This window comes from Vicugna pacos, chromosome 13 (genome assembly GCF_048564905.1).
Source record: "Vicugna pacos chromosome 13, VicPac4, whole genome shotgun sequence".
In the NCBI taxonomy this organism is placed as follows: domain Eukaryota; kingdom Metazoa; phylum Chordata; class Mammalia; order Artiodactyla; family Camelidae; genus Vicugna; species Vicugna pacos.
The window spans coordinates 27,656,345-27,682,276 of NC_132999.1; the positions used below are offsets into that span (position 1 = coordinate 27,656,345).

Below are 25,932 nucleotides of genomic sequence, written 5' to 3' on the forward strand. Positions count from 1 at the left end.
ATCTGCACTAAAATTCACAAACTGTACACAAAAATACACAGTTTTTACTGTATGTTGAGTTAAAAATGAAATAAATTAATCAGCCCAACTCAAGGTAACTGTTTTCCTTGCCTAGATAATAGCAACCCAAAGGGTTGAAGTTTGTAGAAAGAGAAACAAAGAATGAGAAATACAGAAGAGCAGGCAGGAGGGTAGAATGAAAACACGCACCTGGGGTAAACAATCGTCCTCAGTACCTTGTCATTCCTCGCCCTTTTGGAGAGTTATCCCCTAAAGATTAGTCTTATTCACTTCTTGGGGCTTCCTCTTCCTCTTCCCACGTGTAAAACTATTCTGACTACCAGTCATTTCCATTGTTTCTCCTGCCAGGCACTGAACACTTCAGTCCAATGTTAACTTTAAGTTGAACTGTATTTTCTAGATTACCGAACACCCCAACAATACCCAGAATGGTTCAGTGCTAAGCAAAGCCCTCTCCAACAGTTCCAACATCTGAATTCAGACAGAACCAGGGAAAAGTCATTTTCCATAGTGTTCTCTTTGCATTTCAATTGCCGCCTCTTGAGTGAAGCTTCTGGAGATACTTTGTAAGACAAACCTCTAATTTTTAATTTTTTAGTGGCCACATTTTAAAAAGTAAATAAAGCAAGTGAAATCTATTTTAATCCTATATTTTATTTAACTCAGTATATCAACATATTATCATTCCAACATGTGATCAGTGTCAAAATAATTAATGAGATATTTTGCATTCTATTTTTCGTACTAAGTCTTTGAAATCCAGTGTGTGTTTTACACTCAAAGTACATCTCAGTTTGGACTAGCCAAACCAGCAGCTAGTAGCTACCGGATAAGAGAGTACAGGTCTTTCTAGATGGCTCATTTTTGAAGCCCAGTGCAAATAGCCTATCAGTATTTGAGCTTTGATCATTACTGACTGATCTTCTGCCTACATTCTTCATTCATTCATTGGTCAGCAAAGTGCCATACATGTAGTTTTAGAGGGGGCCTGGAGCTGGCTTCAAGGACCTGCAATGTTGGCTCTAGAAAAGGAATGAGAAAGGGCATTCTGGATGGGTCACCTTGGGCAAAGGCCTGAAATGAGGGATAGTGGGGTCAGCTTGGGCAAAGGCCTGAAATGAAGAAAACAGTGCCTGTTAGGGCAAAGATGACAGTCAGGAAAGGGGGGAGGTAGGCAAGGCCAGTGAAGGGCCTGGCAAGTCACCTTTGACTTCTAAAATAAGTCTTCTACACTTGCTAAAATTCCATAAAAGGCAACCGTATCTCTACCTTATTGAGATAGAATCCAAACGACGCTGCATTTAAGCTTTCGCTGGTAACAGTCGTACTCCTCTGGACTGACTGTTCCATGAAGACAGCGCCATCTGCTTTGTGCACCACCTGTCCCAGGTCCTGCAACATTGCCTGGCAGTGGGCGCTAGAGGTTTGCGGAGTTCCTTCAGCCCTTCCCCCCAGACCTCCTCTCCCCCTCGGCAGGGCGGGAGAGAGGGAAAGGCATCAGCCCTAGCCTAGCTAGGTAGCCTGGTCCTAGCCTAGCTTCAAAAACCCTCTGGAGTTCAGAGGCAGGTCTTTCCCTTCTGGGATGTTTCCTCACCTATGAATTGGGGCTCACAACACTCACTACCCGCCGCCCTGGACTGCTGTGTAACTCAAATGAATTTACAAAAAACTCCTCAAAAAATGAAAAGGTGCACTTTGTGGACTTGAGAGCAGAATGACATAACTTGCCGAGGTCAAGGACGGGTTTCCATCCTTCCTGGCCAGGATGGGTATCCTCGGCCAAGATGCAGGGTGATTGACGCAGGGAGTAGGGTGCCCCGACTCGATCCCTCGGGAGGTAACCGAAAGTGTGACTGCTTAACGGGCCTCTGGAGGAGGTGCCACTTAAGGATATGGGGAGAAGGTGGCAGAGCGGCCGTTGGCTGAGAGGTGACTCCTCAGTTCCTCAAGGTCATGACACCCGAATCCCGCCGCCCGCGCCCCGCACCCGCGGGCGCATCAGAGCGCGGTACACTCCGCCAGCCCCCGAGTCCCAGGCCACCCCCTCCCCGCACGCTGGCGAGGGGAAGAGGGTGGAGCGGCCTGACTCCCACAGCCAATAAAAGCAGCGGGTTCCTGGTCCGATCCCTGGCGAGGCTCGCCATTGGTCGCCACCCGGGTCTCGGCCCACCGAACCTTTGCGACCCGAGCCAATCGCGAGGCGGCGAAGCATTCCTCTGGCTCCCGGGGAGCAGGCGGCTGGCGGCAGTGAGCTCAGGCCAGGGCAGAGCGGGTGGCCGTGACAGGCGACGCAAGCCGACATCCTCTCCCCTGTGCGGCGCACCACCGGCTCCACGATGGAACCCGCCGTGTCGCTGGCCGTGTGCGCGCTCCTCTTCCTGCTCTGGATCCGCGTGAAGGGGCTGGAGTTCGTGCTCATTCACCAGCGCTGGGTGTTCGTGTGCCTCTTCCTCCTGCCGCTCTCGCTCATCTTCGACATCTACTACTATGTGCGCGCCTGGGTGGTGTTCAAGCTCAGCAGCGCGCCGCGGCTGCACGAGCAGCGTGTGCGGGACATCCAGAAGCAGGTGAGCGGCGCCGGGTGGGGCGAGAGCCAGGCGCAAAGTGGTGCACCGCGCGGGGGAGCCAGGGCTTCACCGAGGAGGTCTGGTGTGGACGGGATTTGAAGTGAACATGTGGTAGTGGGGGCTTCCGGAGAGGGAACAGAGTAAGCAAAGGGGTTGAACAGAACCTTGCTCCGACATTTATGGAGTGCCTACTATGTGCAGAGTACGTGCGGGTACCTGGAGGCATGTAAAGAATCGTAAGATGGGGTAGGTAAGCCATGCCCAGGTAGCTCTCACCCGGCCCAAGCAATTTCAAGGGGAGGGGTGGCTTCAAGGAGGTGCAGCTGGCACTAGAGACTGGGAAGTAGGGAGAATGATTGGGGGAAGGTGTGAGCGGAAGAGACGGGGAGGAAGGTCGGAAAGTCAGTTTGAAGCTAGGTTGGGAGGGGCCTTCAGTTTAAAGTTTACTCTGTAGCAACAAGCAGCTTTCCACGTGTTGAGAATAGAGGACTAAAGTGGGAAGGCAGCAACAGGCCAGGGTGGGCAGCCTCGCAGATCCTGAGCTAGGCGCTCACTCTTGACAAGGTAGTGTCCACCTCCCAGGAACTCTGTATGTCTTCCCTGTGTCAGTGCCCACAGAGCCAGCACCTCTGCTGCTACTCACAGTGGAGCCTTCTACTCCACCGCTGGCTTGGGCATCAGGCCTAGGCAGTTTCTTGGCTCCCTCTGCCCCTCCTTATATTCCTTGCTTACTGGCGTCATATTGCAAAGAGCTGCTGTTTCTTGCTGCCGTGCTTGCCCCAGGTGTGGCAGCCTCCATTCTCTGTTTGTTGCTGGCCAGGTGCTGCAGGCAAGATCATGAAGATGGATGTGGAGAAACATCCCTGTGAGGGATAGACCTTTGGCCAGAAGGGAGTAGGCAGCGTCTGAAAGTGCTTTACTCTGGCTTTCGTGGGCTTTGCTGGTCACAGTCACAGATCCAGAGGCCTGCCTACCTTCCCTCCTAAATGCACCCTCTTTCCCAACTCTTTCCATGTATTCAGATTCTCCGTTACCTGCTTGTCTCTCAAGAGTGTGAGCTCCTTGAAGGCAGAGACTGTTGTCTGACTCAATTCTGCCCCAGAGGGCCTGAGTCAGCGCAGCTCAGTGAGCACTTAGGAACCTAAGCTAAACCTGAGGGCTCACTGTGGACAGGAAGATGGGGGCTCTGTCAGTCCAGCCCACTGCCCCAGACCTTCCACATGCCTCACCCCAGGCCACTGATGTCCATTATTTCTCATCCTCACAGCAACCCTGGTAGGTCTTATACCTGGTACAGATGGGAAATATTGAGGCTCAAACTGTAAGTCACACGCCCAAGATGACAGAGCTAGTCGATGGGGCTGGAACCCAGATCAGCTTGATTTCAGAGCCAGAACGCTCATGTTTCTGCTTTCCCAACCTTTTCCATTCCACCCTGGAGGTCTGTTTCTGTTGCCTCACTTCTGGCGTGTTGTAAGAGCTACCTGACCAGTTGCCCATTTCCTGGCCCCTCCCCATCTCTTTTCTGCCTGCACTTAGTCCTAAGGATGACTCCCCACAGGATTGCCTCGATGTCTAGAATCTTGGCTGGCTCCTGTCAGGATCCAGCTGGACCAATGCTTCAGGCTTGATGGCATCCACATTCACTTCACATGCCCCCTACCTTCCGGGCTGCATGCAGCTCTCCCAATCCATTCCCCATACCTCTGCGCTTGTTTTAAGCCGTGGGACTGCAGAGCTGGGCAGGGGCAAGGTCTGCTTGGTCATGGAATTCCACCTGCCATCCCTTCACCCCCTACTCACAGGAATCCCTTCCTCAACATCTCCCCTCTGCTTGAATGCCTCTACTTCACATGGCACACTGGCCTCTCCAGTCGGCGGGAGGTTCTTCCCCTTGTTCCACTGTTTGCCTGACCAGCTTCAGTGCATCCTCTTCCAGGACTCTTGCTTGCAAGTGATAGAAACTCAACTCAAACTGGCTTGAGCAAAAAGGGACTTTATTGACCCAGGTCATTTACTCAGGCATGCCCGGATCCAGGATCTGTCTCCATCTTTCCACCATCTGCCATCTCTTGGCTCTGCTTTCCTCTGAGTTGACTTCATTCTCAGGGAGGCTGTCTCCCTACAGAGGCCCCAGCACTTTCTGGCTTACATCCAGTGAGCCTTGCAACCCCAGTAAAGTGAGAGGGCCTCTCCTGGAATCAGTCTTATTGGCTTGACTTGGATTAGAGGCCCATACCTGAACCGGTCACTGTGGCCAGGAGGATGGAGTCAGACCTCAGTCATATGTCCACCTCCTGAGGCAGAGGGAGAATCAGCGTCACCCGGACCAAAGGAAGATGGGAGTGTCAGAGAAGAGGAAGAGGCAATTGGTGGTCTTAGATCACAGGAACAGATGCTCACCTCGTTGCCCTTGTCCATCTCATGCCTCCTCCCATGTTCCTTGTCATCTCCTGGGCCATTTGTTCTCTGTGCTTTGTGCTCTGGTCACTTACAGCGGAGGTTTTGCAAAAGTTCCTTCTTCCATTGGCTTGGTGGGCCGCCTCTGCCCATTCTCTCCCCGCTCCGAGTGATACGAGTTAACACACACAAACGCTTAGCACAGGGTTTGGGACATCATAAGCCTCAGTAAGTGTTAGCTGTTATTCTGCTGACTATTTATATGTGCCCACTTACCCTTCCAGGCCTGAGGTCGGATAGCCCTGGATGTGAATCTGGGCTCTACCCTTCCCTGGTTATTTGACTCTGAGTTATTTTTGCCTTTAAGATTCTTCACCTGCAAAAGGAGGCTGGTCATCCCAACCCTCTGGAGTTGTGAGCATGAAATAAGACAATGTTTGACAGGCGCCTGGCACAGTGGAGGCAGCTAGTAAACGCTTTTCGTTTGTATGGTTGCTGTTATTACCATTACATAACCTATTCTAAACTTTCCAGTTAGAATTAATGTTTCCCAAGTACTTTGGTCCTGTCTTCTTGCTTTTCCTTTCTTCTGCTTCATGGTGTGGCATCACCTTGGCTCTTCTGTCAGCTTCATTAGCCAGGGAGAATCCAGAGGATGAGGCCAGTGGGCCTTTCATCATCCTGCTCCTCCCAGTGCCTGGATGGATTCAGGGCCTCAGTAAATGTCTGCTGACAAGCAAAGGCATCATTCCCAGCTCCCTCGCCTGAGAGCAGGGCTGTGAGCTGCTGCGGGGATCCCTGGCGGGGCTAGCTCAGTCTCTGTCTTGTGGCTGCAGGTACGGGAATGGAAGGAGCAGGGCAGCAAGACCTTCATGTGTACAGGGCGCCCTGGCTGGCTCACTGTCTCACTGCGGGTTGGAAAGTACAAGAAGACACACAAAAACATCATGATCAACCTGATGGACATTCTAGAGGTGGACACCAAGAAACAGGTGAGAGTGGCATGGTTCCCCGGCTCTGGGAGTACATGGGGCACTGCCCCTGCTGCAGATGGCTCACCAGGAGATGATTTTACCCGAGGGCATCCCAGGGTGGGCAGGACCAAGGTCCCTGGTCATCAAAGAAGGCTTTGCCCACCATTGCCATCCTCTAGAGCCTCACAGCTTTGGAAGAGATTGGTCATAGCCCCATCTCACAGGTGGACAAACCGAGAGCTCAGGGATTCTTTGATTGTCTGCAGTTCCACAGGAAGACGGGTGGGGAAATCATGGACAAAAATGAGAGACAAAAGGGAACTTATTTACCCCTTCCCAGTAAGGAGGTATGCTGGTAAAAATAAGGCTGTGGAGGTGGCTCAGAGAGTGGGCCTTGTTCCAAGTTTTCTGGGGACCCACTTGTTAATAGCTTTAGATGTGTGCATACTCTTTGGCCTGTCTGATAATTCTACTTCTTGAAACCTGGCTCAAAAAAAAGGAAGCAAACTTAAATCAAAGAAAGAATACAGAGAGGTTGTATCACAGATTTGCTTTTAGTCAGACAAAACAATATGCAATGATAGGGAGTTGTTAAATATGGTCTATCCACATGATGGCATTTTGTTTTGAAGTCTTGGCCAAGTTACTTAATTTCCCTGTGCCTTTTTTTTTTCTTAACCATTTTATGAACATATTCTTGACATACAGTAAACTGCACATAAAGTGTATAACTGATACTAAATTTTGATATATATCTGCACCTGTAAAACCATTACCACAGTCAAGAGAACCATCACCCCAGAAGTTTCTTCATGCCATTTTTTAATCCCTCCCTCAGGCTCCTCCCTGCCTCCTCCCCCCACATTCCTAATTTGATTCAGTTGTTGTCAGAAAGCGTAATTCATATGATTAGAATGCTTTTCAACTTAATGAGACTTACTTTATAGCCCAGAATCTGGTTGACCTGGTAAACGTTCCTTGTGCTTTAAAAAAAAAAAGTGTGTATTTTGCTGTCTTGGGATGATGTGTACTATAAGCATCAATTAAGGCAAGTTGGTTGATAGTGTCGTTCAAGTCTTCTGTATCCTTACGAATTTTCTCTCTGCTTATTCTATCAGTTATTGAAAGAATATTGAAATCTCTGCCTGTCACTGTATTTGTTTATATCTCTTGCACTTCCTTCAGTTTTTGCTTCGTACGATTTGAAGCTCTGTTATTAGGTATATAAACGTTTAGGGGTTTTATGTTCTCTTGATTAATTGATCCCTTTATCGTTATGAAATGACCTTTTTTATTCCTAGTTACAGTCTTGGCTGGGAAATCTACTTTGTCTGACATTAATACAAGCACTCCAGCTCTCTTTTGACTAAGTGGCAGCATGGTGTATCTTTCTCCATCCTTTTCCTTTTAACCTATTTGTATCTTTAGATTTGAAGTGTTTCTTGTAGGCAGCATATAATTAGGTCTTGCTTTCTTATCCGATCTGACAATTTCTGCCTTTTAATTTGGATTTAAGACCATTTACCTTGAATGTTATTATTACAAGGTTCAGTTTGAATCTGTTCTCCTTGCGCTTTATTTTCTATTTGTCCCATTTGGTTTTTGTTCCCTTTTTTTTTTTTTATGTCTTCTTTTGGACTACTGAATAATTTTGGAGTCTATTTTAGCTCGTTTGTTGACTGATTAAAGTCCTTTGCTGTTTTAGCAGTTGTTTAAAGATTTATGACGTACACTTGTAACAGTCTACCTTCAAGTCATAGTATCCCATTTCAGGTATAGGATAAGACTCTTACAATAACAGGCTTCCATTTCTCTCCTCCCCACCTTTGTGCTATTGTTGTCATCCCTTCACTTTTATATATGTTATAAATCCCACATTACATTATTATTATTAATAGTTATCTTTTAAAGACATTTAATAAGAAAAACCTCATGTACTTACCCATGCAGTTACCATTTCTTCATTCTGCTGTGTAGATCTGTATTTCCATCTGTTTCATATTCCTTCTACCTAAAGAACCTCCTTTGACATTTCTTGTATGGTGATTTTGCTGGTGATGAATCTTTCAGCTGTTGTATGTCAGAAAACATTTATTTTGCCTTCATGTCTTTTCCAATTTGTGTTGTGGTAAGATACGGGTAACAGTTACCATCTTACCCACCTTTAAGTGTGCAGCTCAGTGGTATTAAATACATGCGTATTGTCATTCAGCAATTACCACCATCCATCCCTATAACTCTTGTCATCTTATAAAACTGAAACTATCCCATTAAATGATAACTCCCCATTCTCCCCTCCACCGAGACCCTGGCAACCACTTTTTGTTTCTATGATTTTTCACTACTCCAAGTACGTCATACAGGTAGAATCATACAGCATTTGTCTTTCAGTGACTGATGTCCTCAAGGTTCATCCATGTTGTAGCATGTGTCAGAATTTCCTTCCTTTTTAAAGCTGAATAATATTCCATTGTATGTATGTACCACATTTGCTTATTCATTAATTCATCCATGGACACTTGGGTTACTTCTATGTTTTAGCTATTGTGAACAATGCTGTTATGAACACAGTGTACAAATATCTTTTCAAGACCTTGCTTTCAGTTATTTTGGGTATATACCCAGAATTGGAATTGTTGGATCACATGTTACTTCCATGTTTAATTTTTTGAGGAACAGCCATATTGGCTTCTAAGTGGCTATACCATTTTAGATCCCCACCAACAGTGCACAGGGGTTTTAATTTCTCCACATTCTCACCAATACTTGTTATTTTCTGGATTTAAAAAAAAATTTTTTTTTTAATAAACCATTCTAGTGGGTATGAGGTTGCCTTCAGTTTTGAAAGATATTTTCAACGGGTATGGAATCCCCAGTTGACAGTTTTTTTCCCTTCCTTCAGTGTTTTAAAGATGCTTCTCTATCTTGCTTGGATTAATTCTAATAAGAAATCTCTCATCCTTATCTTTGTTCCTCTCTGTGTAACATGTCTTTTTTCTTAAGGTGCTTTTAAGATTTTCTCCTTGTAACTAGTTTTGAGCAATTATGATGATGTGCTGTGGTATAGTTTTCTTTATAATTCTTGTTCTTGGGAGTCATGTAATTTTTCATCAAATTTGAAAATTTGGGATCATTATTTCTTCAAATATTTTTTCTGTTCCCCTCCTCTCTCTCCTTTGAGGACTGCTGTTACACATGCATTAGGCCACTTGAAATTGTTCCACACCTCAGCTCACTGATACACTGATCATTAATTTTCTTTTTTCTCCGTATGCTTCATTTTGGATAGTTTCTTTGCTGTGTATTTAAATTCACTACACTTTTTCCACAGTGTCTAATGTGCCGTCAATCCCAACCAGGGTGTTTTTCATCTCCGACATAGTGATTTTCATTTCTAGAAGTTTGATTTGGACCTTTTTAGTGTCTTTTAAATGTCTTTGCCTGACTTTTTGAACATAGAGAATACAGTAACAATTATTTTAATGTCCTTGTTCGCTGAGTTTAGTATCTGTGTCTATGGGTCTGTTTTATCAAAACTGATTGATTGACTTTTTTTCTCCACATTATGGGTTGAATCTTCCTGCCTCTATTCATGCCTGGTAAACTTTGATTGGATTCTACACATCAGGAGTTTTACCTTGTTGGGTGCTGGATATTTTTTTCTTAAGAGGGAGAGGTAATTAGGTTTATTTATTTATTTACTTTTTTTTTTAATGGAGGTACTGGGAATTGAACCCAGGACCTCCTGCATGCTAAGCATGCGCTCTACCACTAAGCCATATCCTCCCCCTGGTTGCTGCATATTTTTGTATCCCTGTAAATCTTCCTGCAGTTTCTTCTGACGTAGAGCTGAGTTAATGGAAAATAGTTTGATCCTGTTAGGTCTTTTTTTTTTCAGCCCTGTAAGAATAAGCTTTTATTAAAATCTTTACATACTTTTGCATTATGAAGGGGTGTCAGGAAAAATACAACATAGTTCCTAAGAGAAAATGTATTAAGGACCCTATTTTAATGTTGTCCAGAGCTGCCATCCAAAAATTCTCCAATCACTGACCTCCAATTACTTAAGAAAAAGTAATCAACTGAAATCACGGGGGTCTCTAGTTCCCAAAGAAACCAAACCTGTACACTAACAAATCACAACAGAAATTAACAGAACAAGGCTTTTCACTTTTTTACTCAAAAAAGCTTCCTTTTTTTATTTAGCTTTCTGACTCTGGGCTTGTGCTTTCAACACATTGACAACGATTTTCTGCTCCTCAATCAGGAAAGCACGCTTGATCCTGTCACCGACACATCCAGCACACATGGAGCCACCATGAGCCCGGCTGACATGTTTTTTGTTTTAGACAGTCTCATAAGAACTTTAGGTGTCACAGCACGAACTCCTCAAAGTCGGCCTGGGCACACGCCACATGCGGATTTTCGTGCCTTCCCAACTTTCTTGTTATAAAAGTTAAACAATCCTATTACCAGGGGTTCGGGACAGCCTAGTTTTGTTAAGAGGCTATATTGCAAGACAGCCTATGACAGTATGTCAAGCGCTGGATCATTCTGAATGTCTCTAGATACTGTCCTCGGGAGAGGAAAAAGGAAGGGAGGAGGGGTCATGATTTTTCAAGTGGGGCCAGGGCAGCATGTAATCTAGGCACAATTATTCCCTGCTACTGCGGCAGGACCATTCTGAGTCATTACATTACCCAGTGCCCTGTGAATCATGAGCTTTTCCCAGCTGGCTTGTTCCCTGCCCTATTTGAGCCCCTGGCGCTGTCACCTGTTATCCTTTCTGGGGGCTCTTCCTGTCACCCCAGCCTCAGGTAGTTTCCTCGTGTGTATACACTGAGCAGTACTCAGTTGAATACTCAACAGACACCCTTTGCAGCACTTCAGAGTTTTCTCTCTGGAAGTTCTCCCCTCGCCAGTACTTTGTCCTGCAAAGTCTATTCACCTTGATCTTCTGGGATCTCAACTCAGAGTGCACTGGGCTCCCCTTCCCTGCGCTGCCTAACTCCAGGCAGTTAGCCAGGGCGTCCACAGAGCTCACCTTGCTTATTTCCTGTCTCTCATAATCATTAACTTCGTTGCCTGAGGTCCACTGTATTGAAAACTCCTGTCTCATATATTTTGTCTTTTTTTTTCCTCCAGGTAGCAGGGTAAATCTGATTCTTTTTGCTCCGTCTTGGCTAGAAGCAAAGTCCACATATCCATTAAAAATCGTATTTTCCAAGAACATTTAATGGCAACGGATGATGATCGTAGCACAGTGTTAAATTCTAAAAAGACAGAAAAGTGTGTGTTATGTGTGTGTTGTATTAAAACATAAAAAATTGCAATATAGGTGTGCATGGAAAAAGACTGAAAGTAGATATACTCCGGTATTAATATTGATAACTTGGGAAAGCTTGGATGGATGATTTTTGTCTTCTTCATATGCGCTGTTTCTTCCAAATAAATGAGTATTTCTTCTTCCAGAAAAAAAAAAACTAAGTATTAAGTGTAAAGATATTTGAAAGGACAAGATTAAATACTAGCAAACCCAGTGCCAGAAACCCCAGTCACTGTAATTAAAGGCGGTGGAATGTTCTAGAAAGAGGCTATAATGTAGGAATCCCTGTGTTGATTTTTTTGGGAAGCTTTGGGACAACACCTTCTGCAGGGAGAAGCCTCCTGGCAGCCTCCTTACAGCCTCCTGTGACCCAGGGTCTCTCTTCTTGTGTCAACAGATTGTCCGCGTGGAGCCCTTGGTGACCATGGGTCAGGTGACCGCTCTGCTGACCTCCATTGGCTGGACTCTGCCTGTGTTGCCAGAACTGGATGACCTTACAGTGGGTGAGGACTCAGACAGTCCTAACATCAGAGCTGAGGGCCCACCTTCCGTCAGGCTCAGGAGTTGCCACTGTTCCATCTGTGACAGAAGTCACCCTGAGTCTGCTCACCCAGCTCCAAAGCCAGGGTGCTCATTGCCTGCCAGTCCATTTCTAAATGTTTTCAGACAGCATTTTTCTTTTCTTTTTTTTGAGGAGGGGGTGGGTAATTAGGTTTATTTATTATTTTTTAGAGGAGGTACTGGGAATTGAACCCAGGACCTCATCCGTGCTAAGCATGCAGGGTACTACTTGAGCTATACCCTCCCCGATGGGGTAGCACTTTTCAGTCTCTGGTTTGAACCTGCTTCCCTGTAATTTTGTACCCATTGCTCCAGTTCGGCCCCATGAAACACACAGAATAAGTCTAGTCTCTCTCTCCTTCTACAAGGTTCCAGGTCCCCGAGCCTTTTCTTCTTTAGGGGAGAAACCTACAGGTCCTTTAACTGTTCCCATGGGACACAGCTCCCCCCACACACACACCCCACCCAACTCCCTTTCATCAAGGTCCCTGTGAATATACACAGGTTTCTATGTTGGATCTGGCCAGAGGTGATGGAGTGAGTGCCCTTGCTGGGGTCTCGTATCCTTCCCCCACCTCTGTGGAAGCCCTCATGCTCATATCTGAGCCCCTCCTCTTCTCTCCTGCTCTCCACATCCACAGAGATGGGAAATCTCCCCTAAGTTCTGCCCACCTGTCATGCCTCCCGCATGCGCTGAGCTTCCCCAGCTCCTGCAAGGTGCCCTTTACCCAGCCCTCCCCTGACTCTTCCCCTCTACCCCCAGCTCTGCCTGGCTAATGCACATGTCTCTGCAGGAGGGTTGATCATGGGCACGGGCATCGAGTCTTCATCCCACAAGTATGGCCTGTTCCAACACATCTGCACAGCCTACGAGCTGGTCCTGGCCGATGGCAGCTTTGTCCGATGCACACCGGTGAGTTCAGAGATTGGGGAATGTCCCCACCAGCCTGCCCTGGACATTAAGGACCCCGAGAGGTGGCTCCCCTGGGGGTGCTTCATTTCAAATACATCTGTCCAGTCTGGATCTGTATCCATAACAATAACAAAGATTTTTATAGCCTCTGATATGTGCTCAGACACTGTTATAAATGCTTCATATATATTAAGGCATTTAATCCTTCAGCAGCTTTGTGAGGTGAACACTATTATAAGCCATATTTTACAGAGCTAGGAAACTAAAGCACGGAGAGGTTAATAAACTTGCCCAAGATCACACACAGCTGGGATTCAACGACCTTAGCCATTCATGACACCACACTGCCTCAAAGCCAGGCCCAAGCATCAACGCTCTGTGTCAGATGTTGTGAGGTGTAACCAAAAGCAGTAAGAGAGGCTGTTTTGGAGAAATAAAAGGCAGTTCCACTGCCTAAAGTGAGATACAGACAGTTAAGAAGCAGGACAGGGTTGAAACTTTAAATAAACACATCTTTCTGAGTGTATCTAAGGGGCCTCTAGGGTAGGAGGGACAGTGTGACCCTTAAAAGTGAATGTTTTAGAGAGCCACCAGAGTCGGCTGGCTTCACAGAATAGAGCCCAGGGCAGGACTCCAAGCTTAAGAGCTCTGGTCTGGACAAGACAGACCTCTTCCAGGATTCACACTAATTCAGCACGTTTCTTTAAACACTCTCCTGGGCCCTGCCATCTAACCTACTCATTACCAGCAGAGAAAGGAGGCAAACGATCATGAATTAGTCCAATTTCCTTATCGTCAGGACGAGAAAGTAGATGCCACGTGTTAAGCTCCTAGCACAGATTTGGTCGTGTGGCAAATGCCCGGTTTTTACTGCTACTGGCTGACAGTGTGATTAGGTGGTGGCCCAGAGGGGATTGGTTGGCCCACTTCTGCCAGTCTGCTCCAAGCCTCCTGCCCCGCTGCACCCCACCACACCCACACCAAAGGCATTCAGCATGAGCAGAGACCACACAGGCCTGTCCTCTCCGTGCAGCCCGGACAAGGCTGGACTTCTTCACAAGGAGCTCTATTAGAATCAAAGAAGCTGAGTTAGAATAGCTGGATGAGAAGCTGTCTGTCTCCAAGACAAATGCCAAAATAAGAAACGATGTAGTTAGGAGCAGAGTCGCAGAACCAGATGAGGTGTGGCAGGAGGAACGCAGGACTGGGCATTAGGCAATCTTGCCTGAGCCCCAGCATCGCTGCACTGACTTGGGGGAACCATGGGTGGGCCACGTCACCTCTAGGAGTCTCACTTTCTTTACAAGTGCGAATGTTAATGCTCTCCCTGGTCTGGGGAATGGGGGTGGAATTTCATAGCTAATCGACCAGGAAAGGCTTTATAAACTTGAGTAGTAGCCCATTTTAAGGTCCCCTGGCAACCTTTATCCTCTTTAGCCTGGCCTGGGACCCCTGGCCCTTAGTCCCTCATTTTGGAACTCTAGGAAGTGCTGGTCCTGGCCTCTTCCTGGGTAGCCTGTGGTCCAGGGACTGTGCCCAGGTGGAGGAAAGATGTCCTCTCTGTGAGCATCCCTGATAGAGAGGGCAGTGTAAGGTCAGATCTCACACTGAAACTGCAGAGGGAGGACTGAGACCAGAAGGTAGAGTCTTGAAGGTCCTTGTTGAGGCTGATGCAGATAGTGCCAGGACAAGGATTTAGCCCAGGCCCCAGGTTCTGTGCCTTGTTGACAACGTGCTGCAGTGTGGGGTCGAGGTTCAAACTCAGCTTGTGTCCACTCTGCTTCTCAGTCAGAAAACTCAGACCTGTTCTACGCTGTGCCCTGGTCCTGTGGGACTCTGGGCTTCCTGGTGGCCGCCGAGATCCGTATCATCCCTGCCAAGAAGTACGTCAAGTTGCGGTTTGAGCCGGTGTATGGCCTGGAGGCCATCTGTGACAAGTTCACCCGCGAGTCCCAGCGGCTGGAGAACCACTTTGTGGAAGGGCTGCTCTATTCCCTGGATGAGGCTGTCATCATGACGGGAGTCATGACGGACGATATAGAGCCCAGCAAGGTAGGCCAGGAGGGAGTGCCTGGGTGGGCTGGGACTGAGCCTGACCCCTGATCTGCGAGGCTGCAACCAGGGTCAGCCCACCTGGAGTTTGGACAACAGGATCAATAGTCAGTGGTCTTAGGCAGTGACAAAAACATCCATTTACTCTGCCCCTACCACCTGCCAGGTACATGGGCATCTCTTGATAGGCATAGTCTTTGATCCTCCAGCAACCCCATTTTATAGATAAGAAAACCAAGATTCCAAGAAGTCATGTAAACTTCCACGAGACAACAAAACCAAGATTTGAGGAATTGATTTGATGCCTCAGAATCCAGATTGACACCCCTTCAATGTACAGTATGTAACTTTTAATAGCCGTTCTTTCTCTATTGAGAAAGGATTTGTGTTTGTTATGAGAAACTTGGAAAGGGTACAGAAGTAAAAGGGAAAAGACTCCACCTGTATACATAACCCAAGCCAGCACTTGCTAACATGTTTGATAGATTTATTTCCTCTTTTTGATGCATAGATTTTTTTAAAGCTTTTTTAAAAAGAGTATATACAACAATGTTGAGATACATAGAGAAAAAGTTAAAGTGAATCCTTTCACCCAGACTTGCTCCCAGGATGACCACTTGTAACACAGTCTTTGAGGCCTGTGTGTACATATGTGTGTGAGTGAGTGTGTGCATATGCACATGCATACACACGCCTTCATTTTATCCCATGGTATCCCGTTGTGGCTGGTAGATAATTGACCTAACTCTGCTTCCCAATGAGCATTTATGTTGCTTAAAATGTTTTACTCTCACAAATAAGATTGCACTGCAGATTCTCCCACATCTATCCTTGACCTCTTGTAAAAGCATTTCTGTAGGAATGAGACCCAAAAAAAGAATTTCTGACCCCAGGGTTTGAGCACATTAAATATCAGTAGGTATGGCCAAACGGCCCTCGAGAAATGGGTGCTCTGTCCCCTTCCAGCAACGCGACGCCATGTAAGAATGCCTTTCCTCAGACTTCTTGCCAACGCTGGATAGCATCACTCTTTCATTTTTGCCCATCTGATAGGGTTAAAAATAGTAACTCGTTTTATTTTGCAGTTCTCAGTCACTTTCGAGGTTGAGCATCTCTCTGCACAATTTTTCGGTTTTTCTGTCTTCAGCTGTGATCGCCAGTTCAAATTGGTAATTTCTGGTTTAGTGTAATAAGCATTTCCCCATGTTGTTACATTGCCTTCATATTTAATGACTGCAGAAACGTTGCAGGGAGCAAATGCCCTGTCATCTGCTACCCCAGAGTTGTAAATTACAGTTGCATCCAGTTTTTCATTATTTTGATTAATGTAGCAACGGACATCTTTTTGTTTGTAATTTGAATAATACCTTAAAGGAGAATTAGTACATCAAAGAATAGGCACTCTTAAGGCTCTTGATCTATCTCTGTATACTTAAAACATTTTAAAATTGGAAGGGACTCTAAAATCATCTGGCACAATTACCTCTCTAAATAAGGAAATAAATACGTGGCCTCTGGGGGAAAGAGACTCCTCTGAGGACACACAGCAAGCATGGGCAGATTTAAATTTGGGTCTCTGACTCCTAGTTCGGTGTTCGTTCCCCTCCACTTCAGCTTCTAGAATTTAGCATCATCTGCAAACATTGATTGAACACCATTCCTTGTGGGCCACCAGTGAGCCCTGGATGGTTTGCGGTCCTGGAGCAGGAGTGGGACTGCGGACATCCAGCCCAAATGCCCTGATGACCCCCTGGCCCTCCCTCCTAGGTCAGGCCAGGTCAGTCAGCATGTCACCCTGCACCTCATCACCTGGCAAGGAATGTCTAGTCCTGAGGTTTTCTGACTTCTCAGAAACATTCCCCTAGATGAAGCCCGTGGCGATAAGCTGAGGGCAGCAAATGTCATCTCTCTGATATATTAGGTTCTGCCTGAGGTTATAATTGGGCAGAGAGTGTTGTACAGCTCTTAAAATGTTTGAACACTCTGACCAATTCCCTTATTTCTGAAGAAGATAAGGTCTTACACAGAGCACACCTGGTATCCATGGCAGACGGGCCAGGCCTCAGGCCACAGACTCTTGCAGACTCTCCATGAGCAAGACCCTGATGCCGGGCAGGAGCAGGGCTGGGAGGAGAATGGTAGATGTTTTAGACATGTTCATATTTCATTTGAGGAGTGTTTTGTCTAAACATTCCTGTTTAGCAGGCTGCTCAGGAATTTGTCTCTGCACGTTAGCCACTGTCTGGTGGGAGGCTCACTGTGCCCTGGGAGGAGGCAGCCCACCTGCATTTTACAGGGGAGGCCCAGAGACAGGAACTGGCTTACTATAAGTGCTAGAGCTGGAACTGGAACTCATGCCACTGCCTGGCCGCGCTGGCTGACATGTGCCCCAAGAGAGATGCACCACCTTGGGTTCTTTATCGTATCTTGGGCTTCTCTGGCACAGAGTTCCTGATGAGTCAATGAGCACCATGTGCCTCCAAGCCTCGGTTTCATCATGCAGCTGGTGCCACTGCCAGGTGTGTGGCCAGGCCCACCTGGGGAAAGGGCAGGTTGCTCTGCTCCCATTGGGCCTGACTCTCCTGTGCATGAGCAGGCGGAGGCCCACCTCTGGTGACTTTTGCCCTGCCCCACACTATCTACACTCAGACTGACTTGGACAAACAGACTCTCTAGCTTATTTCCTGGCACTCTGTGGCCCTGGTTTTCTCCCTGCAGAACGGCCTTCCAGCAGAGTGGGACTGCACAAGGGGGTAACACCCAGGTAAGCTGCCAGAGATGAGGTGCAGAGGTTGCCTTGCTCCAGGGTGGAGGGGGCAGGCAAGGGGCTGGGGGTGCAGAGGACCAGTGAGCGGGCCGGGAACTGAATACCATCCCCCCTACTTGGGGCAGGCACCATGCTTGGTACTTTCTACATTATCTTTTTATTTAGTTTTTCCTCCCCTCTGAATGGGGCAGTAATGTCTCCATTTTGCCTGTACTGAAAACAAGGCTCAGAGAGGCTACATAACCTGCCAGGATCAGCCTGGTGCATTAAAAGAGGAAAAAGCAAATTGCCAATTTCAGCAAACCATTGGCACAGGTAGTCCTACTGTTATAAACCAGTGTGTGTGCGTGTGCGTGTGCATGTGTGTGTACGTCTCTGGCATGAGGCTACAGGACCTCACTATTTCAGGTACATATCTCTGCAGTGTCTAACGTTTTCACAAGTTGTATATGTTGCTTTTGGAATCAGGGGAAGAAATTTATGGATTTTTTCCTAATAACGCCCACATTCCAGAGCGTGCCATTCAGGGCTCTCCGCCACCTGGCCCTGCCCTTGGTTTGCAGCAGGGGATGGACTTGAGTCCTCACCCTGCCTCTCGCCAGCCCTGGGGCCTCTGGCAGTCTCTTCCACCTTGATGATTCTTTCTCCTTGTCAGTGAATCAGGGACAGCCCTGCTGTACAAGGTCATGGAGGGGATAAAGAATGGACACCTCGGGTGCTGGTGACGCCCGCCTGGAGCATGGGCACTCAGCCCGTTCTCCAGCTACCCTGGGCTTGCTTGCTTCTTGCCTCTGCTCCTGTCTTTCCCTCCCTGATGGTCCCCTGGCAACATTCTGCCTCTCCCATGGGGCTTCCACTCTCTGCTTCCTTATATCCTTTTGCTGAGCCCCAGCTGAGTGTGATCGCACCTGCTCCCCAGAGAAGCTGCTTGGCCTAACATGGGCCTGTGAATGTATGCTGTTTCCAATAGGCACGAAAAACTCCCACAAAGTTTCTGTTTTTATTGCCATTTTATATGTGGAGAAACAGGCTCAGAGTGACCTGCCCGGGGTCACGTCACATAGCTAGTGGGTGACCGGGCCAGGGTCCGGCCCCAGCCGCCCCATTTAGAGCCTGTGATCCTTCCGGGCTGCTGCCCTGCCTCCCTCCGAAAGAATCTGCCCACTATTCCTTGCATGGATGGGGAAGCTGGGGCCCAGAGAAGCTGAGTCATCCTAGGGCACACAGTAGGTAAAGTCCTGAAGCATTTAGGGCTGAAGGAGACACCAGCTAAATGCAAGATTCGGGCTTGGAGACCGTGGGGGACCAGCGCCGGGGAAGCACATAGCTTTGCTCGGTGAGCTTTCTCTGCTGACAGGGGGACTGCTGTACCCAGAAGGTGTGGAGCATGGTCCAGGGTGGCGGCGAGAGCTGTCAGCTGGGGGACCAACGCGGCCCCACGGGGAGAGGACGATGACCCCACTCAGTGTTCATGCCAACACCGGCCTCATGGGAGGGAGCAGGGAAGGGCACGTCTGGGCAGAGCACTGTCTTGTGGCCGTCCCTGCTAAACACTGGCACTTCCGTTCTCTGGCTGAGAAGGACCGTGAGCTAAGCTCTCGAGACTGTCAAAAGCTAGCTATTGGGCCCTGGGCACACCACTTAACCTCCTTGAGCCTCTGCTCTCTCTGCAAGAGAGTATCCTCTGTGCTTCACCTCACCAGGCTTTCAAGAGCCTCAAAGGTGATAACAGACAGCGGAAAGAGCTCTGGAAGGGCCAGACATGCTGAACAGAAGCTGGGTATCACTGTTACGCCCTGGTGGCATCTGGTGCTTGTCTGTGGCCTGACACAGTGCCCTCTGTCATTTCAGCTGAATAGCATTGGCAACTACTACAAGCCGTGGTTCTTCAAGCACGTGGAGAACTACCTGAAGACGCACCGAGAGGGCCTGGAGTACGTCCCCCTGAGACACTACTACCACCGCCACACACGCAGCATCTTCTGGGAGCTCCAGGTGAGGCTCGGGTTTCCCAGGAGTCGCGGCTCCTCCCAGCCTCCGGGCAGGGAACCAGGGTGGTTAACATTGTAGCCACACTTCTGTCTCTAGAGGGAAAGAGTGCCTTTGTCCGAGGGAACTGGAACAGCCTCTTGCCTGGCAGCACGGTGTTTCCTTCTGCAGGAGCAGCCACCTTCACGTAAAGCAGCAGGCTCTCACCAAGCACCTGCCTGGTGCCGGAGAGTGGGGCGCAGGGCCAGGGGCTTTGGGGAACACAGACCTGTTCCATCCTTGAGCACCTGTAGCCTCGCCAAGCAGACAGACTCTGGCCCTGTGAAGGGCCACAGGGACAAGACAAGGAAGTGGCTAGTCCGACCAAGGGTTAGAGGTAGCTGTCAAGCGTGGCCTAGACATGTGAGCGAGAATTTGCTGTTGTGGGTGAAGGGAGGGGAAGCAGTGACATTGTAAATAGGGGGTTAGGGACGATCTCTAGGAGATGCCTTCTGAGCAGGGACCTAAACATAGTGGGGACAAGCCAGGCAGAGCTCAGAGGGAGAACACTCCAGGCAGAGGAGGAGCCAGAGCATGGGTCCTCAAATGGGCTGGGTGGGTTGCTTTTCTTTCCTCTTTTTTTAATTGAAGTGAAATCATGCAACATAAAATTAACCATTTTAAATTATACAATGCAGTGATATTTGGTACATTCATGGTACTGTGCAGTATCTAGTTCCAAAACATTGTCATCACCCTAAAAGGAAGCCTTGTACCTATTAAGCAGTTGCTCCCCATTCCCTTTCTCCAGACTCTGGCAACCAGCAGTCTGTGTTCTGTCTCTGGGGGTTTATGTATTCTAGACTTTTTTTTTTTAATTTGGGGGGAGGGGAGACAATTAGGTTTATTTATATGTTTGTTTATACGGCAGTACTGGGGACTGAACCCAAGATCTTGTGTGTGCTAAGCATGCACTCTGCCATTGAGCTACACCTTCCCCCTATTCTAGACATTTTATATAAATAGAATCATACAGTATGTGGCCTTTTGTGCCTGGCTTCTTTCATGAAGCATGTTTTCAAGGTTCATCCATGTTGTATCATTTGTCAGTACAACATCATTCCTTTTTGTGACTGAGTGTGGATAGACCATGGTTTGTTTTTCAAACTCATCTGCTGGTAAACATTTGGGTTGTTTCCACCCATTGACACTGTGAATAATGCTGCTGTAAATATTCATGTATAGGAATTTGAGTACTAGTTTTCAGTTTGTGGGGGTGATACATGCCTAGGAGTGGAACTGCTGGGTAGTGTGGTAATTCTATGTCTAGCTTGTTGAGGAACCACCAAACTGTTTTCTATGGTGGCTGAGTCATTTGACATTCCCACCAGCAGTGCATGAAGCTTCCATTTCTCTGCATTCTCTCCTAGGCATGTTATTTTCTGGGTTTTGATTACAGCCATCCTAGTGGGTGAGAGGTGGAATCTCATGGTGATTTTGACTTGTATTTTCCTAATGACTAATGATGTTGAGTATCCTTTCACATGCCTGTTGGCCATTTGTCTATTTTTGGAGAAGTGTCTATTCAGATCCTTTGCCCAGTTTTAATTGGATTGTTCATCTTTGTTGTTGAGTTGTAAGAGTTCCATATATATTCTGGATACCAGACCTGTATCAAATACATGATTTGCAAATATTTCCTCCCATTCTATAGATTGTCTTTCACTTTCTTGATAATGTCTTTTGATGCAAAAGAGTTTTTAGTTTTGATGAAGTCCAGTTTATTTTTTCTTTTGTTACCGGTGCTTTTAGTGTCATATCTGAGAATCCATTGCTAAATGCAAAGTCATGAAGATTTACCCCTATGTTTTCTACTAAAAGCTTTATGGTTTTAGTTCTTGTATTTAGGTTCTTGATCCATTTTAAGTTGAGTTTTGTATGTGGTGTAATGTGGGGGTCCAACTCCATGTTTTGTGTGTGTTTAGTTATCCAGTTGTCACAGCAAGGCTGCATGTTTTTGAAAATAGCAGGAATTTCCCTTGAGCTAGACAGGTGGTGGGGAATGAGGTCAAACAGCAGCCAGAGCCCAGATCATGTGGGTTCTTGTAGGTCAAAGGAGGACTTTATATTTTAGTTTGTGATAAAGAAGCCAGTGGAGGGCTTTGTGCAGAAAAGTGACATGACCTGATTTTTGTTTTAAAAGAATAATTTTGACATGGAGAGTAGATGGAGAGTAGATGGGGCAAGAGTGGAAGCATACACGGGGTCCTGGGTTCAATCCCCAGTCCCTCCTCCAAATATAAATAAATCTAATTACCTCCCCCTCATAAAATAAACAAACAAACAAAAAGAGTGCAGGACTAGAAGAAAGAAGATTTCTACTGTCCAGAGTGGGAGCCATGGAGGAGGAAAGAAGTCTCTGATCTGGGAGATACTGTGAGGGTTGAATCAACCAACAGGATTTCTGAACAGATTGGCCATGGATATGACTCGCCAGGTACGGGGCCTGAGCAGCTGGGTGACCCGAGGTGCCATTGATTGCCATGCGCAGCATGGGGGAGGGGTCTGGGAAGGAAAATCAAAAGTTTGGTCTGGGACCTGTCAGCATGAGATGTCTTCAGGCATCCAGGTGGGATGTCAGGTAGGCAGCTGACTCACTGGTATGTCAGGACTTTGGGGCAAAGTTGGAGGGAACACATACTGCTGGGGTATCATCAGCAGAAAAATGTTAATTAAGGCCTTGGGACTAGACGAGGGAGAGAGGTTGGAGAAGAGATGTCCCTGAGCCAAGCCCTGTGGATTAGGAAAGGAGAAGCCAGCCCAGGAGATGAAAAGGCCTCCATCAGTTAGAGGGGAGAGGAAACCCAGGAGAGCTGTCATCCCAGGAGCCACGTGAGGACAGTGTGTCAAGAAGGAAGATGAACAACTGTGTCCAGTGCCCCTGAGTGAGAACCGACCACTAGTCTTGGTTGTGGGAGGGTCACTGATGACCTGGAGCCATGGGGCTGAAAGCCTGATCAGTGGACTCAAGAGAGAACGTAGATGCCGGAGTGGAGATGAAAATCTGAGAAGGCTCTGTATAAAGGACAGCAGAGAAATAGGGTGGTAGCTGGAGGGGGAGATAGGATGGAGAGAAGATATTTTGGGTGACTTTTAAGAAGGGAGAGTTGACAGCATATGGATGTACGATGATGCAGGAGAGAGGGGTGCATGGGGGGTACACTTGAGGAACATGGGTGCATCCTGCGCTCGGGTGGAGAGGACACCTGCAGGCGAGAGCATGGAAATTCACCCACTGGACGGGAGGGAGGAAGTGTTCATGGTACAGTTGCTACAAACAGGAGGACCATTTGGTGGTGGGAGTGTGTGGAAGTGTGTTCTCTTCAATTGCTTCTATTTTCTCAATGAAGTAGGAAGTGAGGGTTTCAGCCGAGATGAGGAGGTGAGGGGTTGTTGAAGGACGGAGGAGAGAGGAGATATGAAATTGTCTCTTGAGAGCGGGAAGCAGATTAACTAGGGAAACACTGCGGGATTGCTGGGCAGCACCGGGCCCCTGAGGGTTCATGGTCAAGAATTTACATTGAGCTTGGCCTTGGTGGTTGTGTGGGTTTTCACACGTTCAGCTGTGTGGACGGGGCACAGAATAGGGAGAAGGTTAGATTTAACCACGGTGGAGGTTTTTCAGATGAGTATGACAAGTGGGGCAGGGTGGGAGGAGTTGGGACATGATCGTGAGGAAATCTGAGCCAGATTGGGTGGGCAGTGAGGCTGTGTGAGGCTCTCGGGGCTGAAGGAACTGATATGGTGACTTGGGTGCCCCTTGGAGTGAAGAATTGAAGTCAGAGCACCAGAGGGCCTGAGCAGCAGGAGAGTTGGTGGTGGTCAAAGGCAAATGCTCGGAATTGAAACTATGGAGATTCCAACTGAAGCATGTGGCCCAGCATCCAGTTCTGCAAGGCTGAAGTCGTCAGCCACCGCAGTACCTGACCTCCCACACTCCCTGAGAGAAATTCATGTCAACAGTGAGGAAGGAGGTGCCCTGTGCTCTGGGAAAGCTGGCAGAACAGGTCTTCAGATACTTAGATATTTTTAGGAGAATATTTTATGAACCCAAATCCTTGCACATTCCCCACTTAGGAAAGCACTAAAACCATTAAGTGAGACATCTGTTCCTCATAATTAGCAGCAACCTTCGACCGAGCTGTGTGCCTGACTACATGTACCCCTCACCAAAGTCATCTCTGTAGATGTTAAATCACGTCAGTGATAAGGTCTGTGTTGAAGGTGGCAGTGATCTGAGAATGCGGGGAGGTAATGGGGTGTGTGCTGCAGAGTTGCTGGAGGTTTTCAGAGAAAGAGAGGAGCAGAGATCTAGAAGCAGAAATGAGGGGCCAGGAGGAGCCCACTTCCCCTCCACTGACCCCAGAGGGGCACGGAGAGAAAGTGATACCACCTCAGAGGGCTGCAGGGGCCAGCTAGGAGCAAGGCTAAGAGAGAGGAGAGCTTGAGGATGGAGGGGCTTTGTTGGACCATGAGAGAGCACAGGGGAGAGGTTTGGGAGATTGGAGGACAGCAGCCAGAGGGGTCAGATTAAAGGATGTTGCATTGCTGGAGCATTATTAAGGGTGCTAGTAGCAGGCACCTAGAAGTCCGTGGTGATTAAGATAAATAGGGATGTCAGACATGAAGCAGTTACCCCCGGTAGTCTCCTAGGAGGAGGTGTCGGGTCAGTTCTAATCATGTGCTAGGTCTCTCAGGCAGAGCGTGAGAGGACAGTGGTAAGGGGTGGAGGAGGAGGGAGTGGAGGGTTCATCAAGGTCCGGGGAGCTCTGAGGTTCCACCGTCCCCTTTACTGCTACTTTGGGCAGTTTTCAGGCACAGAGAAGTTGATGGAAAGTTTCACCAAAGGACCTCAAGTCTTTCTTCGTCCCTGCCAAGAGTAGTGTTAAGGTTTTGGGAGGTGTGGTTTTGTCACAAAGAGAGATATTTAAGAGACAGGAAAAGAAAGAGGAGACCACAGAGTACGCTGAGTGCGCATCAGAAAGATAACCCCAGTAGGTACCATTAATCCTTCCTTACGTGCTAGTTGGTACGTGAACACTTTACGTGCATTCTCTCAGTCTTCCTAACGACCCTCTGAGGGTAGGTCCTAGTGTCGTCTCCGTCTCACAGGTTAAGAAACTGGTTTAGGTTATCCAGAGTAACAACTCAGTAAGGAATAGAGTATGTTGATTGTCTTTTGCTGTGTAATGAATTAACCCCACATTTAGAGGATTAGAACAACTGACACCTGTTATTTTACAATTTTGAGGGTCAGGTTGAAAAGTGATACTGCGGGCAGCTCTGGTTCAAAGCTGCAATCAAGGTGTCAGGTGGGGCTGGTCTTGGGACTGGAGGGTCTGCCTCCTGGAAGGCTCGCTCACACAGCTTTTGACAAGAGGTCTTAGTCCCTTGCCACATGGGCTGCTCACCTGTCCTCACCACAGGCAGCTGGCTTTCCCCAGAACAGGTGATCCAAGGGGGAGTCCTCACTGCACTCCTCACGGGGAAGACTGACCCCGTGTCCTCTCCCCGCCACTCCCGCCATATGCTCTGTGTTAGAACAGAGTCACCAAGTCTGGCCCAAGTCCGGCCCAAGGTGGGAGAAGACAGGAATAGCAAGGAACTGGGCAGTTTTTAAAACCACAGAGCTGGGTTTCAAAATGAGGTTCACTTTATATTTTGTGCTGTTAAACACCAGCCTGTACTGCCTGAAGTTAAAGGAAGAATCTGGAAGGTTAGGTGTTCTGTGCCCAAGATTTGCACACAGGAAGTTTATTTGGGAGAACTCTGGTGATCTTCAGCTGCAAGAAAAGGAGAAGCAAGATCCAGCAGAGGGAAAAGTTGAGGTGTGAGGCAGTCACAGCAAAGACTTCAGCCAACCCATAGGGAGCTCTGGCGTTGGGTGGCCCTTCAGAGCTGTCCCACCTTGAGGCCAGGGGGCTGGGACTTTATACCCCCACCCCATGGACCAGCTGTTGGACTGCCCTCGGAGAAGTGGCCTCACCTTGGAGGTGAAGCTCCCTTTCTGCCAAGGGCAATGCCTCAGAGAGAGGTTTAGCTGTGAGTGTCAGCAGCCAACATCCTACAGCTGGAGGGGATGGGTGCCTCCCTCAACAGGGCATCTGAGTGCAGCAGCACAGCATCTGCTATATAGAATTGCAGAAGCCAAGATGCTTCTAGAAAGAAGGAGTAATCATTTCAAGTGCATGCCTTTTTCAAGTGCTTTTTTAAGTGCTGGGGTCAAAGCCTTCTCCTTTCATTGGCAGCCCTCTCCCAGGTCCCTCTGCCCCACTGGGCCCTTCAGTGAACCAATGTGACATGGCCTGGATGCTGAACCTCTT

The 25,932-nt window shown here is 47.8% G+C and overlaps 1 protein-coding gene and 1 pseudogene across 1 annotated transcript in view; one reads left to right on the top strand and one right to left on the bottom strand.

The window, feature by feature from the left end:
* Positions 1-2,225: 2,225 nt before the first annotated feature.
* Positions 2,226-25,932, top strand: part of DHCR24 (24-dehydrocholesterol reductase) — a 29,091-nt gene continuing 5,384 nt past the window's right edge. The window contains exons 1-6 of the mRNA XM_006200529.4: positions 2,226-2,588; positions 5,825-5,980; positions 11,686-11,791; positions 12,644-12,762; positions 14,551-14,814; positions 19,433-19,576. Of these exons, the coding sequence (XP_006200591.1) occupies positions 2,358-2,588; positions 5,825-5,980; positions 11,686-11,791; positions 12,644-12,762; positions 14,551-14,814; positions 19,433-19,576 (1,020 nt within the window). The 5' untranslated portion in view covers positions 2,226-2,357. The remainder of the gene's footprint in view (positions 2,589-5,824; positions 5,981-11,685; positions 11,792-12,643; positions 12,763-14,550; positions 14,815-19,432; positions 19,577-25,932) is intronic.
* Positions 10,161-10,542, bottom strand: LOC102538559 (large ribosomal subunit protein eL34-like; annotated as a pseudogene).